Genomic DNA, 25073 nt, shown 5'->3' with positions numbered 1-25073 from the left:
ATGTGCGAGTCACCCCAAATTAATTATCCAATATCAACTATGGTCAATTACATTCATATTCATATGTTCAACACAATCACACCCATAAATCAGTATGACGAATAACCACAAACAAATTTAACACCCAATGCAACAATATAAAAAATAACCCAACACAAAGTGTACCAAATTTGGCAATGGAACCCACTTATCTGCCATCAAAATGAATTCTACATTAGACACGGGAGAAGTAGTGTATCCTATATGGCGGCAATCGTGACGAAAAAAGGGATCAGGAGCTGGCTTTTAAGGACAGTGAATCTCGAAGAGTAACTCCTTGAAGGGGCGGCTCGTGGTGGTTGTTGTTTAGGAGCTAGATATACTGGTGGTGGTGGTAAAGGTGCGAGATGTGCGGGTTGTGGTAAGGGAGCGGGTTGTGGTATAGGAGTGAGATGTACTTGCAATCTCATGCCACCATGGCAAGACCTTTTGCTACTAATGAAGTAGCGGTCATGGGTGACATTGAGTGTCACTACGTCTCTTCCGGATCCTGTCGTGTAATTGTGAACCGGATGCTTGGCATTGCAGGTTTCATAGTTGGTCTTATTCACTTCAATTACATCGTCCTGGTTTCTGTCGTACACGAAAACTGCAAGTATGATTAAGACCAAAATAAATTATCTAACTTGAAAATTAGTACAATGCAAAAACAAAGGTTTCTAGTTCTACATAGTACGTGTTGCATATTCTGTTTAACATATATGAGGCACCAATAACAACATGATCATTCATATTTTTTTGGCTTTCATTTAACAAACAAAAGACCAAAAGCAAAGAGTATATGTATGGCAAATTTATTTTAGTTATTAAATATTTATTATTTAAAATAAAAATTATTTTATTTATATAAATACTAGATTCGTTTATATTATAAGCTTAGCCAAGCTCGGTAATTTAATTTCGACCATCTTTATTTCCCTATCACCATTTCAAAGATGTTGAAAATTTTCTACATTTGAAATTACTACAGATCTTAGATAGATACTTACATAGCCAGTTGCCGAGGTAGAATGTTTGGTATTCGGCCCAAAGAGTGTAGTTAACGTCGGAAGTCCAGCCCATGTTTCCTCCGACAATGAACCGCTTGGCGGAAACTTCTGGTAACATCATGACTAATGTGGCGCAGAATGCCGAAGCCACCGCAGTGGCCCGTTTACTACCGCCGTTGTTCCGCCCCACTGGATTGGAGTGTGATGTCAAATTTGGAGCCATGCTCTCGGCTTCATTTTATAACACCAAAGTCAACCGATTAAAATGAATAAAATTGTTTTATGTTCAATTTGTATTATTGTTTACTATTTTGTTATAACGTTGACTCCTTCGTATAGTTTTGTTTAATCTCACGTCTCACCACACATCTTTAACTTTCTCTGCTATTTTTTATTCATGAACGTTAAACCTAAATATACAAACAAAATACGCACTCTAATGAAACATGCGGCATTACTTCTTAAATGATTACAATAATCAAGTAAAATGCAGATGGTGGATTGGTGGGCCTATATGCATGCTCTCTTAAATGGGTCTTGCACTTTATGTACGGTCCTGGATTTTTTAGTCCACTAGTCATTGAATCGATTTTCCTAACAGTGGCCTTTGGCCCAGTTCTGCTCGTTGGGTCTGCCATGGGCTGATGGTATTGGGTCATCTGATCCATAATCGTATCAATTTGAAAACAAGTAATCTCTAAATAATAACTAATAAGGTAAACTACAATTTCCATGTCTGTGGTTTACTACCAATGGCACATACAATCCGTGAGTGCAAAAACTGGACAATCAAGTCCTTGTGGTTGTCAATTTGGATCAATAACATCCCTACTATTTAATAGACGTTTGAGTTTATGTGATAAGACTAAAATACCCAAGAACTTTATTTACCACATTAATCTCTGCCAATGTTTTTAAGACCGGACCGGACATCAAACCGGTCGTCTGAATGGTCCACTGGTCGAACCGGTCGAACCGGATAATGTATAAATAATATAAAATATATGTTAGAGTTCAAACAAAATATGAAAATATTTGTGTTTTATAAAATTAAAGTGTTTAAAATAGTATCGTAATTATAATATTTAATTTATTGAATATATATTCCTGTAAGATAAAAAGTTTAAAGCATTTACTACTAAGCTAGGATTTATAAAATATAAAAATGTAAAATACAAAAATCATAAAAGACACCTGTAACACTGCATTTATGTTTTCAAAGTATTAAATTCAATTTCAATAAACATTTCAAATCACTAGTTCTCTTTTAGGTTTCTTTCTTTTTTTTTCTTCCGTCGTTCAGCTCTACTAATAATGAAAATGAACAACCCTCAATCACACTGAGGTAAATAAAGATCTGAGTTCTCGTTCATTACCTTTTTCTCTTCGTTTCTCATGGTTCGGATCCGTCTTCTCTTATCAAGATTTGATTTTCAGATCCGGCCAACCTCTTTCCAGTCAAAGTAGGAAAAAAATAAAGAACTGGTCTAACCCGTTTCCGTTTCTCCGCCTGAACCGCCGGCCACCAGCCAAACCGGCCGGCCCACTGCAGATCCTATCCAACATTGCGAACCGGACCGGAAGTACCTCCGGTCACCGGTCAGACCGGACGGACCGGCCGGTCAGGTCCGGGTTTAAAAACATTGATCTCTGCTGTTATAATTCATATATTCCCTCCAAATTCAAACCTCTTTCCTAATCAAGTAATTAACAACCAAAATCCAGTAATTCACCACCAAAATCTGGTTACTAAGAGCATTCACATCCAACCCACCATATTTTCACCCTAAATTACACTAAAAAACACTACATTTTCTCTCTCCTTTTTAATTAAATAATATTTTTATACCTTTATCATTGCCTTTTCTCTCTCCTCCACTCACAACCACTTTCAAAATATATTAAAAAATTATAGGAGGTAAACAGTGTCCCCCCAAATATACAGATGAACAGTAACATTTTCTCTCTCCTCCACTCACAACCACTTTTTATACTCTTTATATTTTAAAAACACCACACACATATTTTGATGCCATGGATGTGAATGCTCTAACAAGTACAATAACAGATTAAAGCCAAATAAAAGTAACAACCAGAATCATTTTACAATTTGAAATTGAAACATGAGTTTAAATTACAAAGAAGAATCAAGCGAGTCACACTATATACAATAATTTAAATTACAATGCGATCATACTATAGTTTCTTATGAAAGTTTGTCACATTTGCGTTCCACTAATCTTAGTTTTCGAATGGTATGAGTTAGTAGTTACTAATAAGTAATAACATATATATATATCTATTGTAATGTCTATCATAACTTTGGTAGAATAAATAACATACACATATTCCTTGCTTTGTAAAATTTGTTCCTAACATTAAAATTGGTGACTACTAATAGCTTATTAGATATACATGCTTAGTTAAAGTTTGTTCTTAACATTTAATTGGTGACTAATAATGTTGACATCTCTAGCCATGACATGCTAAGACTATTATGAATTCATGTGTCTTCCACTTCCATTGAGGAAATTATGAATGTACCTCCACCCCTAGTGATAATGATCAATGAAGACCATGGGATGATTCTCTCCATTCCATCATGTATTGAAATTTTGCAATATAGCCGGCTTGATTTATGCGTGTAATATTTTATTAACATGTATATTTTATTTGAAAAGAAAAAATTATATGGGGTAGACTAAATGCACCCTCTCTTTTTACTTTCCACACCCTCTTTTCAAAAATATCATCTTTAAACTTTCCAATTCCACCTCCTTTAAAAATCTTTTTTTTATAAAGTTCTCAAAATGATACTTAACCATTTAGAAAGTCAATCTAAAGATGTATATTTGGATCATACTTCAAACATAACTGAGTAATCAAAATTTAACCAAATGTTGAAACTTGTGGTAACTAATGGAAACTACAAGTGGTGTAATTGAATCGATCTTGAGAATGTTACTTTTTCACAAGGTGGAGCTAGAACACCGCACAACTGCCCCAATATGAGGTTGTGAGTTGGTTCCCATGTTGTGATCTAGCTCCAAGATGGTGGAAGGAAGGAGAAGGAAGTTGACGAATTTCTTGGGAAGCATGGGGTCACAAGCTAGAGCACTGTAATAAATGGTATGGGCTCGTTTGGGTTGAAATAGATTAAGATGAGGTGACAGAGTATAATTGGGTGATGGTATGAGTTCACAAGATGGAGCTAGAACACAACCCTTACAATATATCATTATAAAGAATTATGTGTTCTACTTTAAAAATATGGAAATCTAGCCCGTAGGATACATTTTGGGCAATATTTTTGGTATCCACATTCACAACAATTGTAAAAATCTAGTTTAAGCCAAGTGTAATTTCACTTTATGCAATAGATCAAAATCACATTTTATTCCTCGGCAAAAGACTAATGGCAACGACTATAGTGTTTTTGTTTGCCTATTTATGCAACTTATTACTGAGCACAAATCCTCTTCATTAATCATTCGAATCAGACTTGAAAATTTTAAAATTTAAACTGAACTTAATTCAAATCCTCTATATGCGAGGGAGAAGAAAAAGACAAGAATCCTAAGGCTCTGATACCATAAAACGATAAAAACACATTGAAATATAGTGTGTTATCAATTAAACTTATTAAGTAGTTAACAATTATATAATTGAAATGAGAATAAAGATAATCTAATCAAATAGTATAAACCAACCCCGGTGTGATAATGATATATCAATAACATTGAATAAAAAGATCATAAAAGTGAGGTGTTTATGTGTGGCCTATACTCTTTATGTGCTGTACGAGTCATGTGGAGGGTAGAGTACTAGAGTAGGTGGCGAAGGGATGGTGCATGGAGGTGGGCTCTCGAATTGTGTGGGCCTGTGGGGCGGAGGTATAATGGAACAACCATGTTTTCTTGTTAACCATTCAGATTCAGTATAATCCTTAACCACTCAGAGACAAATGTCTGAACATCAATTGGGACATTTGGAAGTCCTCTGTAGGTTTTGTTTTGCCGGCAACCTGCTGCTAGTTTCTTGCTGGCAGGTTCGTCTTCAGGTGACGATAGTGCAACCATAGATTGTTTTTTACCCAAGTAAATCTCATACCCTATTATTCTACTTTTATACATTTTTGTTTACAACCGGATTTAAACGCTCAACCTCATGAAAATAAAGACGCATTTGAAATAGTTTCTCTCACAAAGGGGTACAGCTAGTAAAGAGAGAAGAGAGTTCATTTAGATGAAGCCTCATTTTATTCTTTGATTCTGCTACACTTAAATCCAATCACTCCTAATCTCCAGCCAGGGTCAAAGAGACCACATGTGTATGATGACAAGACCCACAACCACTACCATGTGCAAAGGATAAATCATGGCTTAATCCGCCAGTCACGCAATAGATTGAATAAATTAATAATCGAATATATAAAATCAATGTTCAATTACATCGTCTACCCAACACAATCATACCCATAAATAAAATTTTGGTCAAACTATGATGAAGAACAAAAAACAAATTCAACACCCAATGAAAAAAGATCAAAAAACCCAATACAACAAGCACCAATGTACCACACCTATCTGCCATCAAAATGAACTTTGCATCAAACACGAAGAAGTAGCGAGTCCCATATTGCGGCAACAGCGAGGACAGCAGGGATCACGAGCTGGCTTCTAAGGACGGTGAATCTTGAAGAGTGACTCTTTGCAGGCGCGGATTTTGGTGGTGGTGGTAGCGGACTGAGATGTACGTGAAGTTTCATGCCACCGTAGCACGCCCCTTTGCTACTAATGAAGTAGCGGTCATGGGTGACATTGAGTGCCACTACGTCTCTTCCGGCTCCTGTTGTGTAATTGTGAATTGGATGCTCGGCATTGCAGGTTTCATAGTTGGTCTGGTTCACTTCAATTACATCGTTCTGGTTTCTGTCGTACACGAAAACTGCAAGAAAGAAAAATAATATTAAGACCGAAAAATATGGTAACCTTGACCAGTTTTTGGCTCATATATGGTAAATGCAATGAGAATTTTAGATCTGATTAAATTAATCTGAGAACAGAATTATATAAACTTTTATTCTGAACCGCCAACGAATCCTCCAAATCCAAATTTGGCTACTTGTGAAATTCACCGCATCGGGATACACTCGCCTCCGAATACATTTTTACCATCAATAACATCATTTCCAATTGATTTCAGTTTGGAAAATATTAGGTCAGCTGAATAACAAAGATACTATTCATTGCTTAGCTGTACAAATGCACAATCAAAAAGCAATAACCGATTATGAACGCATAGGGAATCAAATCAATTTATCTATTCATAATAGAATCAGGTATGCAGTATTGCAGTATTTACCACTATTCAAACCACAGAGGTTTAAAGGGTCAATAAACAATAATAAATTTAAATTAGCACAAACAAATATTAAAAAAAAAAAAAAAACGCATCTCTACCCAAAGATCTAGTACAGTAACTAGGTTCAAAACCAGTGAAACAGAGACATACCCAAGAGATCTACATCCATAAACAGAACAACTAGATAGCGAAAACAGTAGATCTGAGAAGAATACTTACAAAGCCAGTCACCGAAGTAGAATGTTTGGTTTCCGGCCCAAAGAGTGTAGTTAACATTGGAAGTCCAGCCCATATTTCCTCCGACGATGAACCTTTTGGCGGAAACTTCCGGTAGCAAAATGACTAATGTGGCGCAGAATGCCAAAGCCACCACCATGGCCCACCTGCTGCCGCCGTTGCTCCGCCCCATTGTGGATTCTGTCGGGTGTTTTAAGTTACGAGGTTTTTCTAGAAATGTTGAGAAGTGGTGTGGGCTTTGTCTTATAAACTGGAACGGAGCGTCGCACGATTAAATTATTATATAATATATAATTTAGTCGGTTCTACGCGTTTTCCATTTTTATATATTCTTTTTTATTATGGAGTGCAATACCAAAAGGAATAAAAAAATACGTATACTCTAAAGTCTCACCGAACACGATTACTTACGAGCTGTAATTGAATCCAGCATGGCCCATAATTGAATCCAAATGTCGAAAACGAGTAAAGAAATTCAGTCCCTAAATAAATATTTTTTTTAAAAGTGTATAAAAGAGGAAAAAAGAAATAAAAAATATAAATATATACAAAATTTTATTTCTTTTTTAATTTCAGGCCCTCATGGAAAGAGAGCCCTAAGCGGTCACCCACCCTGCCCCTCCTACCAGCCGACCATGGAATCCAGTACGTTTGTGTGATTAAAACGTGTTATGTAGAGTATTGTGGTGAGACCATATATAAAAAGAACAACCGCGTAGGTAGGGGTCAAGACCGTACGAGTGTTTCTCCTCTCAATGGCCAGCTTTATAATTGATTTTTTAGTTCACCTCGTTAATTATTTTTAGATTTGATATTTGATTATTGAAAGCGTGGCGGGGTTTTTTTTTTTTTTTTTTTTTGAACGGTAATTTTTTTTTATTCTCTGATGTCTGTGGGACTTGAACCCAGACCTCCCATCTTAAGGTGTTTAAAGGCTTTGCTTTTGCCAATGGACCACCACCATTGAAAGCGTGGCGGTTTTTTTTTTCTTGAACGGCAGAATTTTATTAGAAAAACCCAAACTAGCAAGATGCTAGCAAAAAACAAAAACAAAACAGATTACAAAAGATTGAAATTACATCAATTTGACCGTTCTAGCGCATGCATCTTCGTTCTATGTTTGATCCAGAGAAAACTTTTAGTTTTTATATCCGCCAATAATATTGAGATGTACACTCTTTTACCAGGCGTGGAGGTTGAGATGGCTTCCAAACTAAGCTTGCGTGGCTGCATTTTTTAAGTGATACAACAAAATATGGGTTTCATTGATTATTATAAAACAAAGCCTATAATTGTTTAAATCTTGTACACATGTGATGACATGATTTGCCAGATCATTCATTATCCAGATCATTATCATTTATAGTTATTATTATTACATTAATTAATAATAGATCAATAATACAATTACTACTACTACTACTACTACTTCAACTTTGTATCCTTACATTTGTTTATCATAACAACCTATTTATTTCCTTAGAAAGAATCTTTGTTTTCTCCTTGATTAAATCTGATCAGACTTTTTAGGTGAAAACACAGGTTATAAAATACATTGCATTTTTACACGCCTAGAAATACTTGCAAGCTAGTCGGCCATATGGATTGATAGCACCATGGATAGATGTCGTTGTATTCAATCAAGCCTTCTCAACAAGTACTCAACCTCCACCTCTTTCGTCAATGGCATGATCCACCCCTCATAAAGATCAACAACCAAACTTGGCTTTATTTTATAAACCGGCTCAGTAGCGTCTTCCCCAGACCCCACAGTCACTACCTGTCCGAAAATCTTGGTTTTTTTTTCCACTCTCTTCTTTACCATCTCTTCCACAGCCGGGTAGGTCAACAGGTCCATCAGTTTTTTCCGATCCTGCATGTGTAATTACCATTATAACCCTCAAGAAACTGCATCAGTAGGGACTTTCGAAACCTTTTAAGCTTGTATTTACAAATGAATAGAACATATTACTTAAGAGTTTGTTGTGATATGTGATTTTATTAGGTTTCATTTGTACTAAAGCTTTTTCGTATTTCCTATACATAATTTATTAACAATACCTGACGGGGTTTTCATCATTCTATAATTAACACATAGAAATTCTTACCTGTGTTTGAATGGCAGCTTCATAATCAGCTGGTGAAGCCCGGAATTTGGATTCAGCAACAAACTTACCATAGTGAATTCTTTTAGAAAGGGCCTGCAAATAGCATATAAACATAAAAGATTGTTCTTACAAGACTAATGCATAAGTAGAAACGCGTACCTGCAAGCATGTGTAGTCACACGTTGCTGCTGATCCACAATTACCATCGTTTCCTTCTTTGACTAGCCGAGGGAGAAGATCTTTGAAGTATGTATCCCATATCTTGCGGTTAATATTGATATTATCAGCACAAGGATGCAACACCTATATGCATATCAAGAAAAAAAAAACTGATTTGTATTGTTGCTAAAAGATTGGCTTGGAAACTAATATAAAACCAATTGGGTAACCCTCATTACTTGCGGGTACTGCAAATTTGGCAACATAGGCTCCGGTAATTCATTTGGGAAAAACGGATGCTCGTCGGGGATCTTGTATCGTCCTACCTGTTTAACAAAATGGTTGTTATATTTGTGCTGACATTATTTTTTTTTTTATAATGACTATTAAAGTGAGGTTTGAATGACCTTAGCATGGATTTTTTCGGTTTCTTTGACCATGAACTCGACCAAAGTACCCTGGAAGCCGTCCATGGAGAAAGCATTGGGGTCATATGTGTCATTGTTGAAACAATACTGAGCTCTTTCCAGAAGACTATATATAATTGTATCTTCTTGACAAATCAAAGAACTTCTTATAGCGTCGAGAGTATAGATCTCACTTGCGTTCTCTGATCTAAAACGAAAGAGATTCATGGTAAGTTTGGGCCAAAATTTGTTTTTGATGAGTTGTTATTATCATATGTAATCATGTCACAAACCATTGAAATGTATTATTTTTGGAGGTCACATGAAGTAGAAAATCAAAGGTTAACATTACACAGTGAGATATGAGACAAGAATTCAACCCATTTATATAAATACAGACCAAAGGGTGTGTAGCCTAGTGGTTGGTATCTAGAGATGCAAAAAAAGCCGATTTTTGAACCAAAACCAAAACCAAAACCAGAACCGGGACCGAATCGAAACTGAAACCAGCATACATAAAAACCGGTACAACCCATAGGGTTTTGATGAAACAATGGTTAACCGGGCAGGGTTAACACACTGGTCTCGTCAAGAAGGGTTAATCCCTTCCTCTCGAGGATCGCTGGCTGGATCACCGGTGGTTGATCTCCTGCACAAGGAAACAAGCCGTGACTCGTAACAAGGAGGATGGGGTGGGGGGTGCTCCTTGTTACCACTCTCCGGCGTGAGAATCAGTAGTTTGCTTGGGAAGCAAAGTAAGATAGTAGTAGTAGTGAGAGAGTTGTGAAGAGATACCTCAAACCTGGTTTGGGGTTGGTATTTATAGCCGAGGAGTGAAGGAGGATGATGATGGATGGACTGACGACGTGCTGCACCTTTTCAGGTGTGTCAGGCTTGTCGGTTATGGAGGTTACGCCACGTCAGTCCATTGCTTACGTAGCTCTGACAGGTAACTGCCATTGGTGCCACTTGCACTGTGGTGTCAGTACTACTTGCTTGAGTGCATAGGATGCGGTGCAAGCCGCATCGCTACGTGCGGTAACATCTGAAGCTACCGCGTCTCCTACTTGTGATCAAGGAATACGCGAGATGCGGTGCTAGCCGCATCGTCGTCTTGCCTGCATCCCTTGTCGTGACGAAAATGCCCGTATGGTGCGGTGTCAGCCGCACCGCTACGTTCATCTTCTTCTATGCCTAAGGTAAGGCTTTCCTGTATTGATAGAAGTGTTCACTGGATGCGGTGCGATGCCGCATCGCTGTGAATACTTCCGTTTTCATACACCAGATGTGATGCTATGTCGCATCACTCTACCGTTCTCATGTTCCGTGTAAGTCCTCCTTTGTTACTAGATAGATTGGATTCAACCCTTGTGCCGACGCGTTCTCGCATGGGCACAAGTAGGTTGTTAGCTAGTGGGGGTTTTGATAAGGGTAATGGTCACTCGCGGTCGATGCTGGCGCGAGATCTGAGACCATACCCCTTCAGGTTTCTAACCGGTTTATAATCATCTCCTTTGAAACCAGTTAAACCCGAACCGAACCGGTAAAAACCTAGTCAAAACTGCTGAAAACCAGTCAACAAATCGACAAAACCCCAACCGGTTTGAAAGTCAACCTTGTTTTGTTGACCAACCTGAACAGGCTTAGGGTTTGAACCTGATTTATGCCGGTATCAAGGTGTGTAGTAAATGTGTTACTCCTCCTAGATGGGTGAGGGTTCGTGATTAAGAAATAGATTTAGAGGGTGTAAAAGAAAGAATTTACATAAATACAGGCTGTTAGGCTATACGGTATGGGGGTCGGCCCCGGCCCGTCGCGGGTCGGCGACGGTCCAAACACCGTGCCGCCCCCATACGTCGCCGTCCTCAGCGTCCCTTTTCGGACGTTCTCGACGAAGCAAAATGTTGTGGGCCCCTCCATATGACCGTTTGAAATATTAATAAAAAAAAAAATAAAGAACGGCTAGTTTTCAAATAAACACCCATTTCAATACCATTTTTATAAATACTCACACCCTTAACCCCTATTTTCACCACTTTTCACCCACTACCACCCCATCTCTCTCACATTTTATAAACCACTCATTTCTTTTTATAAAAAGTCTTCATATTTTGCATCATTTTTTACCCGCTTCCACACCATTTCTCGCTAAAAAATTATCATGGCTTCACCCGTTTCTTCAATTTCCTCAATTTCATCAATGTCTTCATCGTCTTCGTCCGAGTGGTATTCATCATCTTCGGAAGAGGATGTTATTATGCACAACATGATTATGAACGCGGCTCAAGTGTTCATGTCGGCCGCTGAAGGGTCGTCCCAACCGCTAACCAGACGAGCAAAATATAATCGAGACCAAGAAGGTATTTTAATTTTTTTTGTATGTTTTAAAATGTATGTTTTTTTTGTATGTTTTAAAATGTATGTTTTAATTAGTTTCATTTATTTTTTGTTCTAAATTTATAGCCGGCCACGATAAACTAGTTGCTGATTATTTTGCCGACGAACCCGTGTACCCAGCCGAGATTTTTCGACGTCGTTTCCGCATGAGTCGTCAACTGTTCTTACGTATTGCATGCGACATGGCACAGTCTGATCCGTTTTTTACATTGCGAAACGATGCTAGAGGGCAAAGGGGGTTCAGCAATTTACAAAAATGTACGTCGGCCATTCGCCAACTTGCGTACGGTTACGCACCAGATGCATTAGACGAGTACATTAGGATGTCTGACAGAACCGCACGTCGTTGTTTGTACAAGTTTTGCCAATGGGTTGTCAAATTGTATAGCAAGCGATACCTGCGGAAACCGAACGCAAGCGACGTACAAAAATTATATCAGGCACACGAACAGAGACATGGTTTCCCAGGAATGCTCGGGAGCATTGATTGCATGCACTGGCAGTGGCAGAGTTGCCCGGTTGCATGGCAAGGTCAGTATACTAGGGGAGATCAGGGACATCCGACTATCATTTTAGAGGCTGTTGCGTCACAGGATCTCTGGATATGGCATGCTTTTTTTGGTCTACCCGGTTCACTCAACGACCTCAACATCATATACCAGTCCCAGATTTTTGATGATGTAGTGGCGGGTACAGGTCCAGACACAAGCTTTACGGTTTCAGGGGTGGAGTACAGGCGAGGTTACTACCTAGCCGATGGGATATACCCAACGTACTCGACAATTGTTAAAACTGTCCCGCACCCGACCGACGACAAACGGAAAAAATTTGCAAAGTTTCAGGAGGGCGCAAGAAAAGATATTGAACGGGCTTTTGGTGTTCTACAAAAAAAATGGCACATCATTTCTATTCCAGCACGTTCGCAAACACCAAGGAGGTTACGACACATTATGTACGCTTGTATCATCCTTCATAACATGATCATTGAAGACGAAGGGAGAGCGATATGCGATTACGACGAAAACGCGTCTACTGGAAATTCTGTTCCAGTTAGTGAGGAAGAACAAGATTTGAACGCCTTCGCTCTACGTAACGAGTTCACACATCACAACCTACAAGCGGACTTGGTGGAGCATATTTGGAACAACGCTGAAAACGAACCCGCCCACCACATGGAAGACGACGACTAGTAGCTTATTTTAGTATGTTAGGATATTTGTACGTTTTTTTTTTAACTTTAGGTTTTTAAGTTTATGTTTTTTTTAGTTTATTTTTTTTAAGTTTAATTTTTTTTTTATGTTTATGTAATGTTTTATAATATTAATTAAAATATTTTATTACTTTATTTGTTAAATGTTTAAAAAAAGATGGAGATTTAAAAAAAATATATATATAAAAGTGGTGGAGGATGATGACTAGGACCATCCTCCCATGCCCCCTAGTTTTGGAGGATGATCCATCCTTGGGAGGACTATGATGTGGCGCCTACGTGGCGGATCATCCTCCAAGGATGGTCCATCACCATACCATGTAGTCTTACATTTCAAGGATAATAAGTCAAACAAACATCAAACATCTTGTGAGTGATAAAACCCTAAAAAATCTATGTCAAATTTGACGATCAAAAATGCAATTTTGAAACCCCATCAAGAATGCATACTTGTATCTAATATATCATAATTTCTGTTCATAGAAGCACCAACGCTACTGCTACAGAGTAACGAGTTCATAAAAGTAAACAAATAGCACCGACGAAATAAAAAAAAACAATAATATTGCATTGAAATGAAATTGAAGAAGCAGCAGTTGATAATTTAGTACCCAAATGAAGCAGTCTTGGAAAGTCCTGAAGAATTGTTCCACATTGGAGCGATTAGTCTGCAAGATAAATGGGGATTTCAGAAGTAGGTAGGTAGCGTACCAATGAAACCAGACAAAACAAATGGTCATTAAATTATCAAAGGGTTTCTTTGTTTTTTAGCATAAAAGACTTTGTTAGTATTAATAAAAGAGTAAACTGCCATTTTGGTCCCTGTGGTTTGGTCAGTTTTGCCACTTTAGTCCAAATCTCAAACTTATTACATCCAGGGCCCTGTGGTTTGCATTTTGTTGTCATTTTGGTCCAAAAGTGAAATTTGACTAGAATTCCCAATTTCAACCCCCCTGTTTTGTCCTTATCTCCAGGGGTATTTTTGTCATTTTGGTTTTATTGTAAATGATTATTAATCCAAACACCCCCTAAACTGATTATAAATCCCAAACACCCCCTAAACTCTGATTATAAATCCCAAACACCACCTCTTTATCTTCAAACCCAAATCCCGTCACCTACACCACTATTGCAACCACCTCCTTAACCTGCAACCACCAACCACCGTAAGCCACCATCATCTCCGACCACACACCGTTATCCACCTGCAACACCAGATCTAATCAACAATTCCTCTATAATCAACAATTCCTGTATCAAAATTCCTCTCTAATCAACAATTCCTGTATCAAAATCTAACCCTAACCCACCATTATATAATTCCTGTATCAAAATCTAACCCTAACCCACCATTATATGATGGTGCCGACGGCGGCGATGTTGATGATGGATGATGATCTTGACGGCGACGGGGGTTTTGATGTTGATGATGATGATAATCTTGGAGATGATGGTGCCGACAGCGGCGATGTTGATGATGATGATCTTGACGGCGACAGGGGTTTTGATGTTGATGATGATGATGATCTTGGCGGCGACGGTGGTGTTGATGTCGATGATGATGATACGGTGAAGGAGGTGGTGGTAGGTACGGTGGTGGTCGTGATGATACGGTGGCGGGGGTGATGATACGGTGGTGGTGGTGGTGGGGTTGTTGATACGGTGGTGGTGGTGTTGATACGGTGGTGGGGGTGGTGGTGGTGGTGGTGGTGGTGTGGTGGTGGTAGTAGAGAGAGAGAGCAGAGAAAATGAGAGAGAGAGAGAGAGTGTTCTGTGGGTTATAGAGAGAGAGGAGTGAGAAAATGAGAGAGAGAGTGTTATGTGTGATATATATATATATAAAAGCATAATGACCAAAATGCCCCTGAGCTAAAGGACAAAAACCAGGGTTTTTTTTTAGAAATCTGACCTGATTTGAGTTTTGGACTAAAATGGCAACAAAATGCAAACCACAGGGCCCTGGATGTAATAAGTTTGAGATTTGGACTAAAGTGGCAAAACTGGCCAAACCACAGGGACCAAAATGGCAGTTTACTCTTAATAAAATAATGTAAAGTTGGAAGAGAGTTCAACAAAGGGAAAAGATAGGTGATACTAAATACACCCCCATAATTACTTAATACTAGGGTTGTAAATGAGGCGAGCGGCTCGCGAGCTATTTGAGAAAAAGCTTGAAACGAGCCGAGCTTTATCGAGCCCGAGCCAAGCTTGAGCCTAAAATAAAGCCTGTTTGTTTATCGAGCTCGAGCCTCGCATGTGAAGCTCGTTAGGCTCGTCGAGCCTTAGTGTTGTAAACAAGCCAAGTCGAACCGAGCTTATTTAAACTTGTTTACAAGCCGGTCTCGAACCTAAAAATAAGCTTATTTAGTAAACGAGCCCAAGCCCGAGCTTCACTTATCGAGCTCGCGAGCCTAAAAGGTCAATTATTTATATTATTTTTATTTAATATATTAATTAATAGATAATAAACGAGCCGAGCTCGAGAGCTTTGAAAACAAAGTTAAAATCGAACCGAGCTCGAGCCCGAACTCTCATAATTTAATCAAGCACGAGCTCGGGCTCAGCTCGGCTCGTTTGCACCCCTACTCAATACACCCTCTCCTCTTACATATTTACGACGGGCCCCATGTGAAACCGGTACTTTTCCTCTCACAAGGGGGTATAATTAGTAATAGAGATGGTGCATTTAAATCAAGTCAAAAGGAAAGAGGATAAGGAATAAACGATAGAAAATAAAGTTACACCTTTTCATGTGGTTGGTCATCGTCATCATACTCAGTAAATCCCATCAATAGCAAAGCAGAGGTATGGTCTGGGGAGGGTAAGATGTAGACAGCCTACCTCTACCCCGTAGGAATAGAGAGGCTGCTTCCAATGAGGGCATGTTTGGCTAAGCTTTTTGAAACAATTTATTGACTTATTGGCTTTTTGGAAAAATCAGTATGGAGTAACTTATTGACTTATTGGTTTTTTCCCCTCACATACACACTCATTGTCAAATATCATTTTGGAGCTTATGACTTTTTAAAAAGCCAATAAGTCAATAAGTTATTTCAAAAAGCTTAGCCAAACATGCCCTAAGACTCTCGGCTCGATAGTAGTTTTGCATTAAGCCTTGGACATAAGGCACATAACACTCAGCAATCGGGACAAAGACCAATTAATGCATATACCCGTCCACAGCTTTTAATATTATTTTCATGAAACTAGTAAAATTGGTGTAACTACAAAACCCAAAATGAATGGAACCAGGTCATCAATAAGCCCATTAGTTGGTTGTGGCCCATGCCTTTGTTGTGTTGTCATTTGGGGTGCGGTTGAGATTGAGAAGACAACAGGGTGTCACTAATAACGGGTGTTAATAGTTTAGTTTGGTTTGGTTCGGTTTTTAAGGTAAAATCAAAACCTAATCAAAACGTTTGGTTTTTGGTTTTTGAAAATTGTTAGGTTTTGGCTTTTCGGTTTCGGTTTTATCAACGATTTGGTTCGTTTTTGGAACAAAATTACGTAAAATTCAAAAATAAAAAGTCTTATTCAAAATTAATAATCTTTCTTAGATGTTTAAATTTAAGTTATATATTTAACCTTTTAAGTAATATTGTTCATATAAACCTAACATTCTAATCTATTTTTGTTTTTCTTCAAAGATTTTATTAAGATATTTGCTTTTATAATACTTTGAAGATCATTTAATTTTTATATAATTTTTTTGTTATTTCTTATAGGCAATAGATAAATCATTTTAATATTAAATAAACATTTTAATATTTTTTTGTAGAAGGGGTGCCCTAGGGTACTACTCTAGGGCCACCCAATGATACAATGTCATGTCATTTTTATACCAAAGTACCCTAGAAGTCTAGAAGCACGAAAACACTGGTGGCACCTGCCCACAAGTACTCTAGAATCATGGACTTTACCCTTTTATTCCACCCAGTAATCACACACCATAAACACTCCAACATCACGGCAAAATGTTCAATTCTTCAGCGCCAAATGTTTACCTCAAATCCCAAGCCTAAAGGCAAGCCGCGTGGGTGGCGGCGGTATCCGTATCGCCTAGCGGCAATTAAGCTGCATATGATTCCAACTCGTTCTAACACCGGGTTATATCATGTGCGGTTGTAAGGAATACATTAATTATGTTAGTTTGAAATATTGACAAACACTATATTGGATAGCATCTTTTATTTTCGTTTATTATTATTGATTGTTATCCTCTCCATATTTAGAGGTCGTATTTACAGAATGTTTGTTTTGACATTCCTATTTATTTTGTACCTTTAATTGAGAATGCATTAGAAAATAATCTTCTCGTCTTTCTTGTTAGTTCCATTATGGTATCAGAGCAGGTTTCACAAACCTAGCTCTTGATCTCGATTCAGAAAGATGACAGGAAACAATAACCAAACCAAAAACAAGGATGGAGAAGGTTCTGGCGGTGGGATCGCGTATGACTCACCCTATTATCTTCATCCATCAGGCAACCCCAAACAGCTTCATGTCAATGAAGTTCTCACCGACAATAACTTTGCCGATTGGAGTCAAGAGATGACAAACTTTCTGTTTGCCAAAAACAAAATAGAGTTCGTCGATGGGATGATCAAGTAACCCGAGAAATCTTCGAAGACTACATGCCGTGGATGCGTGTTGATGCTATGATAAAGGGTTGGTTGACAGCCGCCATGGAGAAGAACATACGAAACAACGTCAAATATGCAGGTACAGCGTCAGAAATATGGACAGATCTGAACGAACGTTTTGGGAAGCAGAGTGCTCCCAGGGCATATGAATTAAAACAAAAAATCGCTTCAACTCGACAAAGTGGTGCTTCCGTCTCAACCTACTTTACCCAGCTACGGTCCGTATGGGACAAAGCCCAGTCCATACATCCTTTCCCACGTTGCACCTGTGACAAGTGTGAATGTGATGTGGGCAAAAAGATAAACGAACATCTAGAAAAGGAACACCTTTATGAATTTTTGATGGGCTTATATCCTGATTTCATAGTTATTAAAACACAAATCCTAGCCACAAAACCGATTCCATCACTTGGAAATGTGTACCACATGGTGGCTGAAGACGAGAGGCAGAGAGCTATTTCGGCTAAGGGAAGAGCACCACTAGAATCCGCTGCGTTCAAGGCTGCACAAAAGCGTGAGTTTTCCTCGGGCCAAAACAAAGAAAAGGGTGGTTCAAGGCCTGTGAAAGAAAACAACGAACATTGCACCTTCTGTAATAGAGATGGGCATAAGCGAGAGGGCTGTTTCAAGCTGGTCGGGTACCCACAATGGTGGCCCGGGAAGAAAGGAGAAAAGGTGAAGGCCAAGGCCGGGTGTGTCGAGACAGAAACAAGTCCTATTCCAGGTTTGACATAAGAAGATTACCAACTTTTCTTAAAGCAGTTTTCTGGATCAGGTAAAGGCGAGGGTACAAAACCTGTTGCTAATATGGCTCATAAGGAGGACGATGAAGGTGAGTGGATTTTTGATTCGGGTTGCACCGAATATATTACTTACCTTTCAAACATCCTTGCAAACAAGGAGGCCACCCCCTTCGAGGCTCCCGTCATTATTCCTAATGGGGAGTCCATTCCGGTTAAAGGAAAAGGGGAATATACTCTTCCGGGCGGAGCAAAAGTGAAGGGCGTCCTTTATGTCCTAGATTTCAAATGCAATCTTCTTTCTGTTAGTTGCCTTAGCCGCGACCTTCAATGTTCTATTACCTTTTTCCCTGATTTTTGTATCATGCAGGGACTACAGAGGAGGAACTTGATTGGTGTGGGTAGATGCGAAGGGGGACTGTACCGAATGAAGATGGTTCAAGAAAGAAAGGCCATGGCTACCACTGTTGAGACGTGGCATAGAAGACTTGGACATGCTTCAAAGGGAAAGCTTACTAAAATGGATTTTCTCAAAAATACTGTTTTTGATTTGGGTAATTTTTGTGATTCATGTTCTAGAGCAAAACATACTAGATTGCCTTTTTCCTTCCAGTTTTATTAAAACTAGTGCTCCTTTTGATTTGGTTCATTGTGATATTGGGGGGGGGGGGAGGGGGTTATCGAGTATCTTCATATATAAGGGCCAACTACTTTCTTACAATAGTTGATGATTTTAGTAGAGCGGTGTGGACATTTCTCCTTAAATACAAAAGTGAAGCAAGCCAGTGTCTCAAAAATTTTCACAAAATGATTGGGGTGCAATTTAAGAAACAAATTAAACAGGTCAGATGTGATAACGGTGGGGAGTTCACATCAAACAACATGCAAGAGTTTTATAATGAAAAAGGAATTTTGTTAGAAACCACATGTCCCCACACTCCCCAACAAAACGGTGTTGTAGAAAGAAAGCATAGACACTTACTTGAAACCGCTCGCGCCTTAAGGTTTGGTGCAAATCTTCCTAAAAGGTTTTGGGGAGAATGCATTTTAACCGCGACATATGTGATTAATCGTCTCCCATCTAAGGCTATTAAAAATAAAACCACTTTTGAACTGTTTTGGAATGAAAAACCAGATTGTGATTTTCTAAGGGTTTTTGGGTGTCTAGCTTATTTCAAAAATACTGACACAAATGGAGACAAGTTCGAAAAAAGGGGGAAACCAGTGGTCTTTCTTGGATACCCCCTAGAACTAAGGGTTATAAAGTTCTTGACCTTGAGACCCGAAAGATAGTGATTAGTAGGGATGTGAATTTTCATGAAGAACATTTTCCTTTCAAAAATGTCGAAGGAGAAAATGACAGTGGAATCGAGGATCCAACTATAGTCCATGATTGCCACTGTTATGATGAGCCTGTTGTGACACAAACCGAAAGCCAAAGCCCAGTAATACAAGACCCCACAATAGGACCATGACCAAGGCAATAACACCGAGCCCAATAACGGCCCAAGTGGCATAAATGAAAATCACAATCCTGATGAAATGGATCACGTTATTGAGGAAGAGCAGCAAATAAATGAATCACATGAGGAAGTCGTGGCCCAAACCGAAGGCAGACCCACTCGGTCAAGAACTCAGCCTTCAAGATTTAAAGACTTCGTCGTACAGGTTCCCCCTTCGGTCAAACACCCAGCTTCAACTTCCAATCAAGTTACCTCCACGGTACATTACCCAATCTCTAATTTTGTCTCTTATGATAAATTTTCCACTAACCATAAAGCATTTTTGACGGCTATCACTAAAAATGATGAGCCAAAGAATTTCAAACAAGCTGCTCAGGATGCTCACTGGCGTGAAGCCATGCAAAAGGAGATTAAAGCTCTAGAAAAGAATGGAACTTGGACACTGGAAAACTTGCCTAAAGATAAGCGGGCGATAGACTCAAAGTGGGTGTACAAAATCAAATTTAAGCCTAATGGTGAGGTTGAAAGGTACAAGGTTCGTTTGGTTGCAAAGGGATTCACTCAAATGAAAGGAGTAGATTATCACGACACATTTGCACCAGTGGCTAAACTAGTCACAGTTCGAACCTTGTTAGCAGTGGCCGTGAAGAAAGATTGGTTTATCTATCAGCTCGATGTGAATAACGCTTTTTTACACGGGGATCTAGATGTCAAGGCTTCTCCAATGATGGCGAAACTCGTGTTTGTCCTTTAAGGAAGTCCTTATACGGATTGAAGCAAGCTTCACGTAACTGGTACCACAAGTTCACTGCTTTCCTTTTGAGCTTGAATTTCAGACAATCCAAGGCCGATCACTCTTCATTTATGAGGCCGAGAGCATCATGATAGTCGTTCTCATCTATGTGGACGATGTAATTATTACTGGTAATTGTCTCAATAAAATTCAAGAAATCAAGACACAGATTGATAAAGAATTTAGTGTCAAAGATCTCGGTCCTTTGAAATACTTTCTAGGCATAGAGGTAGCCAAGACAAGAGGTGGCCTCGTCCTTAGCCAACGCAAGTATACATTGGACATTTTAAAGGATTGTGGAAAATTGGGTTGCAAACCGAGTTCCTTTCCGATTGAGCACGGCTTGAAACTCGACAAGGGTGAAAATGAACCAAGTGTTGATGCGAACCAATACTGACGCTTAGTTGGTCGACTTCTATACCTTCAAGCCACACGACCAGATATCACTTACTCTGTCAATGTCTTGAGCCAGTTTGTAGCTGACCCGAGAAGCAACCATCTAGAGGCAGCAAATCGTGTTCTAAGATATTTAAAGGCTACACCAGGTCAAGGTATTCTCCTTTCCCGTGCAGGAGATCCTGTTTTGGCCGCTTATTGTGACTCAGATTGGTTGGGTTGTCCGTATACAAGACGGTCGCGTACTGGATACTTCCTATTGCTAGGTGGGACTCCCATCTCTTGGAAAACTAAGAAATAATCCGTTGTCTCGAGCTCTTCAGCCGAAGCCGAATATAGAGCTATGGCTTCTACAGTCAGTGAAGTCATTTGGGTTCATTGGTTACTTAGTGAGCTCCAAGTTCACATTTCATCACCCACGCCTCTGTTTTGTGATAATCAAGCAGCCCGTGACATCGCCAACAATCCGGTATTCCACGAAAGAACTAAGCATGTTTAGATGGATTGCTATTTTGTGCGAGAACGAGTTGAATCCAAAGAGATCATTTCCCGCTCTAGTGCAGAAGCCGAATATCGTGGCGTAGCAAATGTGGTTGCTGAGATCTGCTGGCTTCACAACCTTCTTCTTGAGCTGTGTCACCCGCTTTCTAAAGCTTCTCTAGTCTACTGTGACAACATCAGCGCCATCTACCTATCCGGCAACCCCGTGCAACATCAACGTACCAAGCACATTGAATTAGATATCCACTTTGTCCGTGAGCACGTTCAAAAGGGGCTGGTTCGCATTCTGCATGTTCAGTCTCGCTTCCAGGTTGCTGACATTTTCACTAAAGGCCTTCCTCGGATTTTCTTTGACGATTTTCGCTCCAGTCTAAGCATCCGTCCTCCTCCTGCTTCGACTGCGGGGGTGTAATAGAGCCCGTATTTATGGACGCGATTTATGTTTATATTGTATTAGCTTAGCTATATATATCATCTCCAAATATAGGAGATTCGTTTGTATCTTTATATAGTGGAATAATCGTAATGAAAGGCATCTTGGCAATTATACTATTCTACATCCTCTCCATATTTAGAGGTTGTATTTACGGAATGTTTGTTTTGGCATTCCTATTTATTTTGTACCTTTGATTGAGAATGCATTAGAAAATAATCTTCTCATCTTTCTTGTTAATTCCATTAGACTAGAAATAAGATGACAATTTTATTGTATAGAAAATTATGAAAGGAGAGCCTGCTATTATCTAAGCACACAAGGTGTTATATTTCACAAATCACAACAGACAGAAGTAAATGGCTAGGAAAATGACACATCCTCCATAAAGTGCTAAAGTATCTGCCAAACTACTTCAGTCCCACATGTAACCCACCTACTGGCTATATCTTCTTCTGATGTTTAAAGGTTTATCCACTTGCCCATACCGACGATCTGGGATCCTACTTTTTAGCTAAATGAGCTTTGTGGTGCAGATTCATCATGTTTATCATTATATAGGACCAAAATTAAACTTGGGTATAGCTCAATCTTGCATCATTAATATCACCATATTCTTGTTTGAAGAATTAAGAAAAATGGAGGCATGCTTTCTTTCTTCATATTCCTTCACTAAATCATCCAAAGTTGTCACCCCTTTAGTCCAATCAAGAAGCTTTGTGCAATCCAAGAGATCGTCTTCCAACTCTTGGATTAGGAAAACTCGTACTCACTCATCGACAACATGTAAGTTTTTGTGCTCCTAAAATCAGTGGTGCTAAACAAGTTGTGTCCGTAGGTTGGCAGGTCGAACTAGATACACACCCGAAAATTGTGTTAGGCACATGAACCTAACACAAAATGAATATTCGCAAGTTGACACGAATACGACGTGTTTAACTAGAATATTATTTTTTAACTTTTGTGTATTTATACTCTAACGTTACATCAAAAATTCCAAATATATACTCAAACAGTTACGTTTATATCATGAAAGTTGTTGCTAATTTCCCTTTTAGTTTTTAAAGCTTAACTTAGAATACTCGACCATTTTAAGTTGGGACCCAAAAACACATTTAAAAAATATAAACAAGTCAACCCGCAAACCTGCCAAGTCAACCTGAACCCAACATGTTTAGCTAAACGTGTTGGCAGGTTCCACCCAAAACTGATTGAGACCTGTATAGACTTAACTGAGACCGGTGATTTTTAGGTTCGTGTCATGTTTTTGCGTCGTGCCATTAGATCACACCCGTATGTGTAAAATAGAATAATCATAAATGCCTTGTTATTAGTTTGTTTACCTTATCTTTCTATTTCTATGGTTTTTTCAAGTGTGGTAATAATTTGTATATTGTAGATTGTCAATCTCAGTCAAATTCACCATCACCCTCATCGGGAGACGAGGAAAATATGTTTCTTGACACCGATTGGCGATCATTCAGAGCAAGGCTAGTAGCCAGAGAACAAACATTTAGCTCAGAAGAATCTTCACCACCGGACAACCCCAATACCATGGCGGACCAACCACTATCCATTTCAATAGGTGACAAATGGGCCCATGCCATACATGAGCCCGAAAAGGGTTGTTTACTCATTGCAACCGAGAAAATGGACGGGGTCCACATCTTTGAAAGGACAGTGGTCCTTTTATTATCAACGGACAATGTGGGCCCAATGGGCGTCATACTCAACCGCCCTTCGCTTATGTCAATCAAGGAGATGAGATCAAGTGTGCTAGACGTGTCAGGAGTATTTTCTGACCAAACGTTGTTCTTTGGCGGGCCTCTTGAAGAAGGGCTTTTTTTGGTGAGAGAGGATGAAAGAGTTAGTAAGAGTGGTGTGTTTGATGAAGTAATGAAAGGGTTGTATTATGGGACCAAAGAGAGTGTAGGGTGTGCTGCTGAAATGGTTAAGAGGAATGTGGTTGGTGTGGGTGAGTTTAGATTCTTTCATGGATATTGTGGATGGGAGAAAGAACAGCTGAGAGGTGAGATAAGGGCTGGGTATTGGGCTGTTGCTGCTTGTAGCCCAAATGTACTTGGGCTGGCAAATGTGGGAAATGTTGGGCTTTGGGAAGAGGTTCTTGGGCTTATGGGTCAGAAGGAAGTTTGGTAAGTTATCGCTCAATACAACTCTAGTATTTTAATTTAAGTCATATTTGTGTGAAAATGAAATGACATATTGTATAGTTGTGGTCCATAATTGATTATGAAGTTGTTTGGTAGTTTTATTAATGATTCATTGAATTTTTTAAAACTATTGAATAGACACTATAACTGTAAGCATGTGTAGCATATCAATATATTAAAAAACAACTGCAAAGGAAGAAAAACCTATTGTAAGTGATATCATTGTTCAAAATTAATTAAAATTCAGTTTCTTGCATGAAGAATATTTGAAATATAGTTTTATATTACTTTATAATCTGCATTTACTTATTTACTTTAGATGCAATACATGTAAAGTTAATATATTTTTATGATTTTTTTTTTTTTTTTTTTTTGCATTACACGATGTTTTTATAACCAGATCAATTATTAAACATGCTGTCTTATTGATTAATTTATCAGCATATTAAAACAGGTGACAGATAATTAATAAAATATGAAGTTTGAGATAAATAGAAAAATGAAAAATGAAAGATGAAGTATAAAACGAGGTTTCACTTTTATTGCCAGTTTGGTTCAAAAGTGAAATCAACTGATATTTATCTAATATAATCCTATTATTTTGTCATTTTTCTCAGGGGCAAAACGGTCAATATAATTTTATTATAACACATTACTAATTAAATTAATTAAATTAAATAACTATTTGACCTTGACCCTATAAAAGCAGACTTATCATCTTCAGCTTCCCCCCAAACCCAAACCCTAATCCATCGTCTTCTCCAAATCCAAACCCTAATGCATCATATTCTCCCCTGCAACCGTGCTGATCGACAATGGTGGTATGCACATGTGGAGCCCCAACCAAACTGAGAATTATGGTAGGTGTGAGATTTGGAGTTTGGAGTTGTTAATCGATGACAGGGTACAACGATGGTATAAATTGAAGACTTGATTTGTGGGTAAAAAGTCGGGTTTTTTATAAAATTTCGCTCCCATTACAAAAAAAAAAATCTAAAAACTCAATGGAAATCCCCAAATCTT

General features: G+C 38.7%; 4 protein-coding genes across 4 annotated transcripts; 1 reads left to right on the top strand and 3 right to left on the bottom strand.

Annotated features, from left to right (window-relative positions):
- Window positions 1-229: 229 nt before the first annotated feature.
- Window positions 230-1149, bottom strand: LOC110874800 (lamin-like protein). The gene is made up of 2 exons (XM_022123222.2): window positions 1029-1149; window positions 230-628 (listed from the first exon to the last, which is right to left on the bottom strand). The coding sequence occupies exons 1-2, from the start codon at window positions 1147-1149 to the stop codon at window positions 240-242; spliced, it is 510 nt and encodes a 169-aa protein (XP_021978914.2). The 3' UTR covers window positions 230-239.
- Window positions 1150-5434: 4285 nt separating this feature from the next.
- On the bottom strand, window positions 5435-6886 carry LOC110879106 (lamin-like protein). The gene is made up of 2 exons (XM_022127511.2): window positions 6612-6886; window positions 5435-5975 (listed from the first exon to the last, which is right to left on the bottom strand). The coding sequence occupies exons 1-2, from the start codon at window positions 6799-6801 to the stop codon at window positions 5638-5640; spliced, it is 528 nt and encodes a 175-aa protein (XP_021983203.1). The 5' UTR covers window positions 6802-6886; the 3' UTR covers window positions 5435-5637.
- Window positions 6887-8004: 1118 nt separating this feature from the next.
- LOC110879105 (chorismate mutase 1, chloroplastic) lies at window positions 8005-13661 on the bottom strand. The gene is made up of 6 exons (XM_022127510.2): window positions 13522-13661; window positions 9304-9511; window positions 9136-9222; window positions 8897-9040; window positions 8738-8830; window positions 8005-8502 (listed from the first exon to the last, which is right to left on the bottom strand). The coding sequence occupies exons 1-6, from the start codon at window positions 13563-13565 to the stop codon at window positions 8266-8268; spliced, it is 813 nt and encodes a 270-aa protein (XP_021983202.1). The 5' UTR covers window positions 13566-13661; the 3' UTR covers window positions 8005-8265.
- An 8691-nt stretch (window positions 13662-22352) lies between these two features.
- Window positions 22353-24155, top strand: LOC110879108 (UPF0301 protein MAV_0052). Its single transcript, XM_022127512.1, has 2 exons — window positions 22353-22665; window positions 23279-24155. The coding sequence occupies exons 1-2, from the start codon at window positions 22398-22400 to the stop codon at window positions 24034-24036; spliced, it is 1026 nt and encodes a 341-aa protein (XP_021983204.1). The 5' UTR covers window positions 22353-22397; the 3' UTR covers window positions 24037-24155.
- Window positions 24156-25073: the final 918 nt, after the last annotated feature.

The sequence above is a fragment of the Helianthus annuus genome, chromosome 9 (assembly GCF_002127325.2).
Source record: "Helianthus annuus cultivar XRQ/B chromosome 9, HanXRQr2.0-SUNRISE, whole genome shotgun sequence".
Lineage (NCBI taxonomy): Eukaryota > Viridiplantae > Streptophyta > Magnoliopsida > Asterales > Asteraceae > Helianthus > Helianthus annuus.
This window is presented reverse-complemented; position numbering and strand designations above follow the sequence as displayed.